The 12168-nt window shown below is 44.4% G+C and overlaps 1 protein-coding gene, 1 long non-coding RNA gene and 1 pseudogene across 4 annotated transcripts; 1 reads left to right on the forward strand and 2 right to left on the reverse strand.

Moving 5' to 3' along the window:
- Nucleotides 1–1235: 1235 nt before the first annotated feature.
- LOC310710551 (protein S100-A6-like) lies at nucleotides 1236–3078 on the reverse strand (annotated as a pseudogene). Its single transcript has one exon. The product of its transcript is annotated as a protein S100-A6-like (transcript).
- Nucleotides 3079–3749: 671 nt separating this feature from the next.
- On the reverse strand, nucleotides 3750–11831 carry CIAPIN1 (cytokine induced apoptosis inhibitor 1). Of its 2 annotated transcripts, none has more exons than XM_083511432.1 (9): nucleotides 11679–11831; nucleotides 9754–9929; nucleotides 8997–9149; nucleotides 7989–8065; nucleotides 7437–7599; nucleotides 6625–6698; nucleotides 6283–6398; nucleotides 5280–5349; nucleotides 3750–4432 (listed from the first exon to the last, which is right to left on the reverse strand). In XM_083511432.1, the coding sequence occupies exons 2-9, from the start codon at nucleotides 9908–9910 to the stop codon at nucleotides 4322–4324; spliced, it is 921 nt and encodes a 306-aa protein (XP_083367558.1). In that variant the 5' UTR covers nucleotides 9911–9929; nucleotides 11679–11831; the 3' UTR covers nucleotides 3750–4321. The 2 variants fall into 2 exon arrangements, with proteins under 2 accessions (XP_083367558.1, XP_083367559.1); XM_083511433.1 differs by lacking the exon at nucleotides 11679–11831 and adding an exon at nucleotides 11274–11408.
- On the forward strand, nucleotides 6407–7220 carry LOC310710553. The gene is made up of 2 exons (XR_014528124.1): nucleotides 6407–6485; nucleotides 7043–7220. It is a non-coding gene; the product is annotated as an uncharacterized lncRNA (long non-coding RNA).
- Nucleotides 11832–12168: the final 337 nt, after the last annotated feature.

Genomic DNA, 12168 nt, shown 5'->3' on the forward strand with positions numbered 1-12168 from the left:
GATGAAAGAACTGAAATGGAATTAAAGATAATAAACAAAACGAAAGCCATACCCAGTTGCAGGAGGGGCGGACCTTGGTAATATAGCACCCTGTGGGTGCGAGGCCAGAAGTTCACACACACACAGCTCAAAGCTACCTTCCCAAAGCTGGCTAAAGGAGGCACAGGCTTTAGGAAGGAGGCACAAGACTCTGGCAGGGTCTTAGAGCCCTCCTTCCCAAAGCTGGGCAAGCCCTAACTAGACTTTGGGAGAGAAGCAGGAAGGGTAGCTACAGACTGCTTATTTGGTGAATGATGGGAAGAAAAAGTAGCAAACACCCAAAATACCTGGGGATTCCTTTTCCCTTTTCAACATGTGGCTCTTAAAACCAGATTAATGTTTTAATCTCATCAGCTATTTGGAAGTGATGCCAACAGAATAAAATATTTAAAGAATTTAAGAGGTAAAGGACGGGGGAGTAGGAACAAGCAAGCAGTTCATGATTAAAGACCAACATTGTTTTCCTGCTACTTAGCCGGTTAATTGGCTGCTATTAAAACTTTCTGTTTGGAAACAGTGCATTAACACATAAGTTTCTTTATTAATAATGCATTTTATGCAGAAAAGACGACTTATGTTTTCTATAAATACACAAAGTAACTAGATTCCATGCCAAGGGACCAGCTAAATTAATAAAGACACCAATTTGGATTGGATAGAGAACCATGTTCTAAGAATATGCTGCAGTTAAATCAAAATAACAACACCAAGGACCAGGCCTACCTTGAAATCCCTACATTATCTTAGAACAGGTGTTGGGAATTCAGGCTGGATCCTGGACTGCAGTGAGTCAATTTGACTAGTAGGTGGCGCCGCTCACAGTCATCTGATGTCGCCATGTCAGGCAACCCTTTCCCCCTTTGAGGTCAAACTGTGCTGCAGAGGAACTTCCCAGTGAACTGAAGCAGGGGTTGAAGTCTGACTGTTCAGCTGGCCGGCCCTGGCTTCAAGCCCTCATTTCAGCAGGTTGTCTGCATTACAGAATTCTGCAACAGGAACTCTGCAGTGCAGTCAATCTCCACACTGAGCAGTGCCGACTTCAAGACCAGCTTTCCACTGGGCTTGCCTGCACTACAGTTTTCCATAGGAACCTAGAAAGTCATGTCCCAATTCCAGGACCCAACTTTACCAATCTTTTTGCAGGCCACCCCCTGAACAAGCAACAGTCTTCTTTAGAGTGGTTTTTTAAAAAATCATTCAGTGTTACAAAATTTCTTTACTCGACCTCATTTTAAACCTGTTTTAAGAATCATTACACAATTAGTAAGGAAGAAAACCTGAAGAAATGTACCCTAATTTTTATTTTTTTTACAACACTTAAAATTTTATTGGACATGAAATCGTCTACAGAGGTATAATCCTGAACCATGACACCTTGCCCCACCGGGGCGTACATTTAAGAAGTCAAAGCTTCATTACAAATCACTGCCGAGGCACCCAGGAAAGTGACGTATTCCTGGAAGTTCACCACTTGGTCCCCATTGCGGTCCAGATTTTTCATTAATGCCTGTATCTCTCCGTCCTGCAGTTTCGGCCCAATGGTCAGCTCGTTCTGGATCAACTCCTTCAACTCCTCCTTACATAGGCTGCTCTTATCACCATCCTTGCAAGCGTATTTGTGGAAGGTGACAACCAGCAAACCAATAGCTTGGGTCAAGAGGTGCTGCCATGGTGAGAGATCTAAGTAAGATGGCCTAGTGCTGAGTGGCAGGAAGTGGTCAAATGCACCCTATTTTAACCTCTATTATATGACACCAGTTTGTGCACTAAAGTGTCAAAGCATAGGAACTGAAACCTGCAGGAATGAGTTAGCAAGGGTCACCAACCTTTTTGGCACAATTGCAAACCAGAAAAATTGTTGTGGGCACTGCACACAGCCCACACAGCCACCTATTCCACTGGCTACCATAGAATACCTCTCAAGTTCCAATTCCAGTAGGAGAGCTAGTGAAAGTCTCTGTGGATACATGAGCACTCATAGGTGCCGCGGTAGCAACCTCTGTAGGAGGGAATGATCTGCTGCTCTAAAGCCTTTCTCAATACCAGTGACTGAAGTTGATACAGTATGGGTTTGAAAATTCAGCATCTCAGGAGGTGAAACAGCAGGTAGTTCCCAGCTCTTTGAAAACATAAGGCATTTAAAGTTATTGCTACTTCTACAAGTTAAATACCTTTACTCCATCTGGCTCCTAAAATGAATAGGTCTCCAAGGGGACCAGTTTTCCACATTCTTTTGTTTCTGGGGAAGAAGGTTCAAGAGGCTTTGGACACCGTTGAGCACCCCATAGCAAAGTGAGATGATGGTTGAAAAGTAAGCAACATGTGAAGGCTGGCTGATTCCTACTTATACTGACACAATGGCCCTATACCACTTGTGAACTGCTTGTCAATTGTCTCAATGATCCCCCTGTTACGTCAAACCAAGGCAGAGAACAAAACAGATTAATTTAGCCTCTGCTGTCCTGCACTCATCTCGATAGATCAAAATGACCCACTTTGCTTGGCTTAGTGTAAATGAGCAAGTTACCTGGCCTGGTTGAACATGGCCTTGTAGTTAGTCTTGCTCCAGACAAGCGACAAGTGGCAAACCAAGAACAAACCTTGGCAACAACTAATGGTTTGTCTGAAGTGAGACAAAGCACATGCCTAGGTTCACCTGCAATGCTAAGCCAGAGCATGGCTTAGTGCTAGGGAGCACAGCAGCACTGGGGAGGAGTGCAGCAACCACAGTCTTCTCTCTGAAAATAAGGTTTGGTTCAGCGTTGCGTGTCAATCGGGCCATCATATGGATCTGCATGTCTAGAACAAAACATTTCTTGGTTTAGTCAAAGCTTATCTCTCTTCCAAGAAGCATCCACTGTTACCTTGAAAAGCACTAAATCCATCTCTGTTCAGCCTGCCTTTCAACTTACATGACATAGCACCTTGATCATTAGAGGAACGGTAGAGTATTGCTGGGAATTCTCAATTTGCTGCCTGCACAGACATTATTAGAGGATATCAGTGTCCCCTATGGAAGTCCAGCAAAACACTCCAAAACAAATACCGTATTTTTCGCTCCATTGGACGCACCGGACCATAGGAGGGGGAGAACAGGGAAATTTTTTTTTTCTTGTTCTCCCCCTCTAAAACAAGGTGCGTTCAAGGTACATTCACCAGAGCTTGTAGGGCTGACGGTGGAGGGAAGCGCTGCTTTCCCCCACCGCCAGCCTCAAAGATCCCTGAAGCCTTTGGAGCGCAGCGCCCCGCTGCCCCGCAGAGGTTTGCGCGCAGCTGTCCCCAAGCTAGAGCAGCAAGACGGAGCGCTCCGCAGAGCTCTGTCTTCCTGTTCTGCCTCTGGGCTTAGCGGCGCAGCCTGCATTCGCTCTATAGGACGCACACACATTTCCCCTTAATTTTTGGAGGGGGAAGTGTGCGACCTATAGAACGAAAAATACGGTAGTTCTCCATCAAGCATGCTGTGAACCAGCCCATATAATTGACTCTCCTCCTGCTTTCCCTTTCTAAAAGAAGAAAATATTACGAAGAGGGGAAGGAAAGCAGGAATGCTTCCTAAAAGCCTCCGTTCAATAAGACTGTCACCAGCTCAAAGAAAAACCCTGCCCCTGCTCAGGTAGCATCTCCCTCTCCCTAACTGAGTCCTCCAACACCCACAATAGAGAAGTTTTCTTGGCAGTGATATACCGGAAGAACCGAAGAAATGAGATAGCTAGTTTCACAGGTTTAATTTCAGAACCTCATACATTTCAGTTGCACAAAACCCTGGAATACATAACTGTGCAACTGGGATTTCACAATCAATCCCTCTCCTCCCATCCCCAAAATGTAATTTGTGGTGCTGCATCTGGCCACAAAAATATACGTAAAAGGATTCTTGGTAAGACAAGCCAGCACTTGAAACTGCTTCAGAATTCCCAGGATAATGTTATGACAATTGCCAGTATAGCCATTTTGTCTATAGAGCATGTTAGGATGGCCAGTGCCTCGATGTTAAATCATACTCATTTTTTTAAACCCCGATGTCCACTAATCTATGTTCATGAACAGGACACCAAGGAACAAGTATTAGGTCAGCTAGTCAGAGATGAGCCTAGAATGCAGGCCTTTCCCATTAGCTTACAGCAGCCCATCTGCTTGTCTTCCTTGATCCCACTAAAGTCCCTTTCCCTTTATTAGAGACCTTCCCAGAGTGAGAGTTATGGCAGCAAAACAATGCACAGCCTAAAAAGGCAAAGAACAGCTGTGTACGTGCCCCACAACGAGGCTTGATTCTGTCCCTCTCTTAGGCATCATGGAGGTTATTCTCATTCAGCAGGATCTTCTCGCCAGGTTTGAAGGCTGGCAAGCCACGGTAAGGGCAGCTGGAACACCGGAATGCATCCCCCAGGTAACACTGCAGGGAGAAGAGAGGCCAAGTCAGTGTTCTGCCAAAGGGGAACATTTCACAGTTCCTGTTCATTTTCCAAGTGGGAAGGGGCTTGCATTAAATATGACTTCAAAGTTTGTCTCAAGGGGCGAGGGGAAGAATTGGCCTTAACGAGACAAAGTCAGTCAGTATTGAGGCTCAATGCCACACATTCCCCCCACCCCAAAGTGGAAAAAATATTTTAGTGGCTGCATATAATCCTCCAGGATAATTCTCATTCCACCTCAACCATAGCAGTTGAACAAATCTGAACCAAAGGCTATTTAGGGAGCAGTCCACAGGGCTTGGGGAACAGGCAAGATAGGAGTTACATTTTTACACTCATCTTGCACAACACTTCTTCACATGACAAATTATTCTATGGCTTTCTCTTCTGTGTTAGAAACTGTATATACCCTTCACGTACACCTATGGTGAACACACTTAACTAATTTGCCATGTACACAAGCTATCAGAAATCACGTGCTTTGCTCTGCATTTGCAAATGGCGGAAAGCACATGTGGGTGCTCCGGAGTGTAGCTGATGTCTGCTGAATGCGGGTCTCGAATACAGCAGCAACCAGCTGACTTGCAGTGGCTTCAAGCCCCACTAAGATCAGCTACAGTCTGGAGCTGGCAGTCAGGGAATCTAGCCGATCCAAGCTGACCATGCTGACTGGTCAAGTGACTGGGAGGAGGGCAGCCTGCCAGGATGAAAAAGGGCTGCCATGATGGATCCATCAAAGGATTCAGCACAGCAGGGTGAAAAGGTTCCCCACTCCCGACCTAGATATAAATCCAGTGTTTTGATTAGCAAGTAAATGTACATCCTTACATTGCCACATGCGGATTTGGGCTGTATGTTGTTCTTCTTCTGCTCTAGCTCTTCAGCAAGACCACAAGTACTGCAGAAGGGAGAGGCTTTATAAATCTACATATAAATCTATTTATTTAACAAAGAAATCATTATATAACAGTTTGCAAGCAGGCAGTGGGTGGCTTATTCTTCCTTAGAGTGTCTGTATAGCTCTCCAGACATGCTACTTCTTATTTCTCTCCAATCAGATCACAGCGGTGCTGTGCAGCAGAGAGTATCTCAACTGCTACAAACGGGACAGAACACTGAGAAATGCAAATTCCAACACCTTCCCTTTTATTTAGGGACCTCCGGGCATAGGGCCGTATATAAATTCAATAAAATTTAGTTGAAGAATTCCAGCTCCTGGCCTAGGTTTCAAATTTAGGAGAAACTACATTTCCAACAAACTGACCTTATGTACCATTATTTGGAAGTCCTGGTTTCCATGTGGATTCATTTCCAAGTTGATGTACATAAGCTTGCAGTTCACTCTCTTCATTTTTTACCTAGATTTCCCCCAAGGCTATATTTTGCTGATTCCACCTCCCACCCCACTATCTTATTTCAGATGCACGAGTTGCATAACTGATCTCAAGCAATAAAGTTCAGAAAGTTTGTAAACATAATAAATAAATAAAACATCCCTACTAGTTAATACAAAGCAAATTTTATAAAAACAAAACAAAAAGAAGAACATCTAAACCTGAAAAAACCCACATGCAATTCAAGCAGCTTGTTTGCAGCATCACAAACATTTGTTCATGTCACAAAAGTCACTTCTCTTGAGAGTAACAAGCTGCTTCGGTTTTCGAACAAGCCTCGGAAGTCGAACATGCTATGCGGCTTCCACTGCGTGAAAGATCCGGAGGCACAGCTGTGGGCTATTGAGGTTTCAGTTTTCGAACATTTCGGAAGTCAAACTGTCTTCCAGAACAGATTATGTTCGAAAACCGAGGTACCACAGTATTTCAGTACTCACCAGTTCTTACACGCTTTCTTCTTTCCAGAGTCCTTACAGGAAGGGGCTTTAAGGGAAGCTGGATCTGGCTTTTTCAAATCCTCAGGGTCCAAAAGCTCGTCTGAATCCAGAAGATCCTGGAAGGAAGAAGACCATGATCCATATGAAACTAAGATGGTTCCCTCCCCATTAAGACAGTCCCCATTTTGGGATGTTTGTTCCAGGTGTGCTTCTGCACAGTCCTAGAGATATCTCAGAACAAAACAGCAGAAATAATGTGGCACTGGCATAGCCGTCAGAACACAAAGAAATGTATAAAATAAGGGCATTCCTTTGCTTGCATCAGGTGATTTTCATACTCACTGCATCATCATCGTCCATATCATTGGCAGAAAGAGTCCAGAGCTTTGCAGCCATGGGATCCACAGCCGGCTTTTCTAAGGAGAATAGAATAAGGAATTATAGAGAACAGAACAACAGTGGGGTCCTAGCACATATTTTGTCTAATCCATTCTTGGGACCTTTTAGCTCAAACTTTGTTAGAGAGCACCTCAGCATATTTTCAGATCTAACTATGGAAAATCTATTATAATGCATCCAACATAAGGTCTGCTCCCAATATAGATATAAAATCTTTGTGTGGCCCTCTAATGTGGTGGCATGACAATGAAAACACATTATACTGTGTACATCACACTGTGAAGTTCCATGAGATGCTGTCATGATAAAATAGGGCTGCCACAGCTGAGATATTGTACTTTCTGCTTTGATTTTCTTGCAGATCCTCTTACAGAGAAATGGGGTGCTCAACATAAAGGCTCGTTTTCCCCTTAATTGCTCCCCACTGAACAAACGATGGGCAAGAGACCTAGAAGGCTGGCTGAAATTAAGCCACAAACCACTCTGGCCAATGGAATTTAGATTCCACACCCTGATATAAAGCAATGTGAACATGTTCATCATTAGTTTAGCAATTTGCTTTGGAGGCTGAAATGAAGGCTACCAACAGACACTACGCTTATAAAAGGGTAAAGAGCATTGCTTTCAAAGACCATGTGTCAGTAACCACCTTGGTTATTATATTGACTTCTAAAGAACAGAGTGAATTCACATTCTATGGACAAGTGAATGTATTTCCTAAGATTATGCTGTGAAGAGGAGAGATCCCTATTCACCTCTCTCTTTCTTGACAAAAGAAATTTTGAGTTGACTTGAAGATCCCACTTCAAAGTTGGGTTTCTTGCCTTCCATCTGAACAGAATAAATTTCATTGCACTGGAAACCCAGACGTTCCTGAAGAGACTGGATTTGTTCAGAGGTTAAGGGCTCTTTCTGTAACTAAAAAACAAGACAAAGCAAAGAATTAGCCTGGTGTCAAATCCATCCCAGAGTACCCAGAAGAAATAGCACATTAGCACCATGATACCCACACAATATGTTTTCCCTTTGTAGAAACCTCATCCAAAGAAACCCAATGGTAGTATTCAACTAAGTCCTTCTCAAGTGTAGACCCACTGAAATGAATGACCGTTAGTCATGTCCATTGACTTTACTATGTATACTCTGAGTAGCACTACCAGTGAATGCCACCCAAAGCAAGCATTTTCAAGGCTACTTTTGCTTGCTCCCTAGGGAAACCCAAAGCTTTGTTGTCTCCAAATATATTATGCATAGTTAAATTTTCTGGAATAAATGATCTATAGAAGTCTCAATATCCACATACGTACCTCCTTTATTTCCACCAGCCCTGAGAGTGTCAAAGCTGCAGGTAGCTTGGGGATTGTCTTGAGCCCATTGTTGTTACCTGGGAGGTGTAGGACGAGGAGGAAAAAGCATCCATAATCAACTAGGTGCAGTGCTCAAAGCATGACTGTCCCACAGAAGAGAGTCACACAGGCCTCATTCTTTGCATTACCTGAATCACTTCAGGAACTGTCAGACATCAATTCAATTAATTAGGAAATATAAATGGGCTATTTCTAGCAATCTCCCTGTAACTGAATCCCTAAAGCCCTCTAGCTGATCTTAATTAGCGTAAGGAAGTGATTATTAGGTCAATCACTGAATCAACTCGTTTAAATATCTTGTTCTCTTGCAACTCAAGCAGGAATTGAACGTGGTATAACTTAACTCAAGAACACACAACTTCCAGCACTGCTTCCACTGATACCCAGTTATGTTCAGTTACAGATGCTGTATCAACATCTGGTTAAATCAACTCTGCCATGACCATCTGCCATGCTCAGGTGTAGACAAGCTCCAAGCTATGGCAGCTTAAATTCAACGAAGCCCCGGGCAAAACTAACCAGGAGACTAAGGAATCAAGAGGATAAGGACTTTAAAAAAGAATGGGAAAAATTAATAATTTACGTGAGAACATTGTAAGCAAATTAAAACGTTAGCTGGACATTAAGAATCACTTATAAAGTAATGAGGTTTATGCATAACTTATAGCAATGAAAAATATGGAGAATATATTATGTATATTGGTAAAAAAATTGTTATTAGGACCCATGTAAGGGATGGGGGGGGAAGTCATGAAATTCAGAGAATTTCATGGATTGATTATATGAAGAATTTTGTTATTACTATGTATTCACAAAAACCAATAAAAAGCATTTTCAAATAAAAAGTTAAAAGAAAAAACGAATAAAAATAAACTCAACAGAGCCCCATCAGTCAAATTAATGTTTGACACCCATGGTCCAGAGGTAAGAGAAAAGGTACCCCCTTACCTGTTTCTGTTGTCACTACTTCCTTCAGAAGGACACGGCCCCCTGGCTTGACTATCCGAGCTATTTCAGCCAATACTTCTGCACTATGCACAGTCAAGCTGCCAGGTAACAGGCCTGACAGAACCACATCAAAACTGGATTCCTTATGGGATGCTGAAGAGTTAAAAGAAGAGAACACATTATCCCTCTACATACATATGCATGCCATCATAACTGATGGGGTTTTACACCATGACCTCAGCAGTATTTTTTCAAAGCCATTTTAAGTGGTAATCTTGGAAAACTCTTACTGAGTCAGTCACTGAACAGAACTTCTAGATTTCTTGAGATTGCTACACACAAGGCTGCAATGCATTATTCTGGCTGTCTCCTTGCCTCTGCATGCTGCAGTCAGAATCAGGACACTTAGGCAATTCACATATTGTATGGTAAAAAACCAGGTATTCTAAGAAAAGGACAACATCCTTCTCATGGCTACAAATTATTCCCATGTTGTACAGAATGTCATTGCTGTGCGTCACAAGCAGCCTGACAGGCAGGCAAAGAGACAGCAGTCACTACCCCATCCCTGTTTGGCAACTTTGCCATGGCACAAGAGCAGCAAGGGCTTTTCTCAGGCTGTTAGTGACTTAACAAGGAGCTCAGTGCTGTTTCATTCTCTACACACAAAATTCTATGATGTCCAACATGTACTGGTTCAGTGCTACAATGAGACCTTAAAACCAAACACGGCAACGAATACTTTTTCAACACTTACATTGGAGCAGCTGGTTGATATTTTCTACAGATACATGACCCTCAACTCCAACAGCAGCCTGGATGTTCTGCACAAAACTTTGCAGAGCTTCAGCAGGAGAGTGCCTATCCCAAATCACTGCCACTTGCTGGCCCATGGAGATCCCATGAGCAGCCATGTCTGAAACAATGCAGAACCTGAAAGAAACAAAAACGTTGACCAAGTGCAGTACATTAAGCGTCGAAGAACAGAAACTTAAATCAACAGGAATTTCTGGAGATTTCCTGGCTGTTAATATTGGCAGTATTGCTCTAAAGAGAATGTGTCAGCCAGTTTCCCCAAACGGTATGATTCCTTACAAAAGATGGTTTCATTTTAGAGGACTTTGCTTCTATTTTCAGTTTCAGCACTGTTACCAAGATCTAGAGAACACAGAGGTAGAAAATTTCTTTATTCTTATCTCATCTGCACACATTTGAACCACGGATCTGTAGAAGGCACTACTCTCCCCCAAATGGTACAGATAAGAGTTTCAAAACATGTGCGTGTACACGAAAGCTCATACCAATAACAAACTTAGTTGGTCTCTAAGGTGCTACTGGAAGGATTTTTTTTTATTTTGTTTCGACTACAGATAAGCAGACCTTAAGCAACCAATGAAAATGGAGTAATAAGAAGTCTAGAATCAGTGGGTAGGAAGTAGTGAGACCATGTCTGCACATCAGTTGATCAGGGTCTTCCATTTCCACCAAGGTTCTCCCCTTTTTGCTGAAAGTAATTGGGCCTGGTAAAGAGTTCAATCATACACATCTCTTTAAGATCCATCTCAAGACTTTTTGCTCACGTTCTGCACCTTCAGCTGTGGCCAGCTTCAAACGAAGCATCCTTACCACACGGAAACTAAGCTACTCAACTCGAAAAGCAAGAGACTTTTATGCAAACTGGGAAGGTGATGCCTTTTTTCAAAAAGACTCTCCATGAGGTTCCTCCCTCAGCTATCACCTCCCTCTGCAGTTCTATCAAGGGAGGGCTGCAACTGTAGGGCCTCTCCAGTGCTGCTGCAGAAAGACCACCTTTGTGAGGTTTCTCTATCACCTCTGCTGAAAGACCAGCAACTTTGGGTTCCTTTTCCTCAAATGGCTGCATTCCAGCTGGCCATCGCAAGAACTTTGTAGCCTGGCGCCTGAACCTGAACCTTTGGGCTAAGCAACAATTATTATGGTGAGTAAGGCTGCAATTAAATTCAATGACTAGGTAGGCAGGAGAGAAAGGATATAATCCCAAGAAGAAACTGAAGGACGCTCTCTGGTGAACCAAAGAGGAAGGGGATATATGAAGTTACTGTACTTAGTGAGGAGGTGGCAGCAACTGAAGAGCAGCACGGCTGATAAAAGTATTGGAGCACTCCGCCAACCTGGCCCCATCCAGGCATTTGGGACTATAACACCCATCAGCCTCAGCAGGAGTACAAAACACCTGGAAGGGGGCCAGCTTGGCAAAGGCTGGACTAGAAGCTGAATGACCCAAATTCATATACTGACCCTGCAACAGGCTCACGGGGTGACCTTGGCACGGCCAGTCTCTCAGCTTGGCCTACTTCACAGGGTTGTTGTGGGGATTTAAATGGGGGGGGGGGGAGAACCATGTACATGGCACCTCGAGCTCCTTCAAGGCCCCCCCGGCTTCTCTTTCCTCCTCCACCAAACAGGGCCGAAGTGACGTCACGAGCCGCCCAGGTGCCGGGGAGATGGGCGGCGTCGGGGCAATTCGCGTGTGCGTCTGTGTGGGCCGGGGGGGGACGGACGACGACGACACACCCGCCTTCCGTTAGGCAAAGGTCTAGAGGCGACCCAAGGGCAGCGAGGAAGATCCTCGCCCATTTCAAGCGCAGGAGGGGAAGGGAACGTGCCCAGGCTGCCCCTCCCCGCCCGCGTCTCGTTACGTACCGCCTTTCCCGCTTTCCTTCCCGGAGCCGTGAGCAGCAGCGGCCGCCTCCCCTTTCCAGCCGCTCCGGACGGACCTTTGCAGACTCGTCACGAGCTCTCGATCGGCCCTTAGCTAAGCCCGCCCCCCACTCCAGCTGCCCTTTGCAAAGATGGCGGTGAGCAATTAAAGAGCGGCTCCTGACGCCCTTTCGCCCGTTCCAAAGATGGCGGCCAAGGGGCGGACATTTGTGAAACATAGAGATAGAAGAGGGGGGCGGGGAATGGAAAAGGAACACAAGTCTGAATTTTCCAAAAGCCGCCATTGTCCGTGATTCTGAGTCATGAGTGGGGGGTGTTTTTCTAATCGCCCCTGGCCATTGATTGGGCTGGGTGATCTGGGAGCTGGAATCCCACAATTATCTGGGGGGGGGGGTAACAGGTAGCTCCTTGTGTTCTAAGGGAGCTTGATTGTAAAAATAAAAAGCCTCTCAAAGCGATGATCTGTCTGTGA

The sequence above is a fragment of the Podarcis liolepis genome (assembly GCF_965112155.1).
Source record: "Podarcis liolepis genome assembly, chromosome: 7".
Classification (NCBI taxonomy): domain Eukaryota; kingdom Metazoa; phylum Chordata; class Lepidosauria; order Squamata; family Lacertidae; genus Podarcis; species Podarcis liolepis.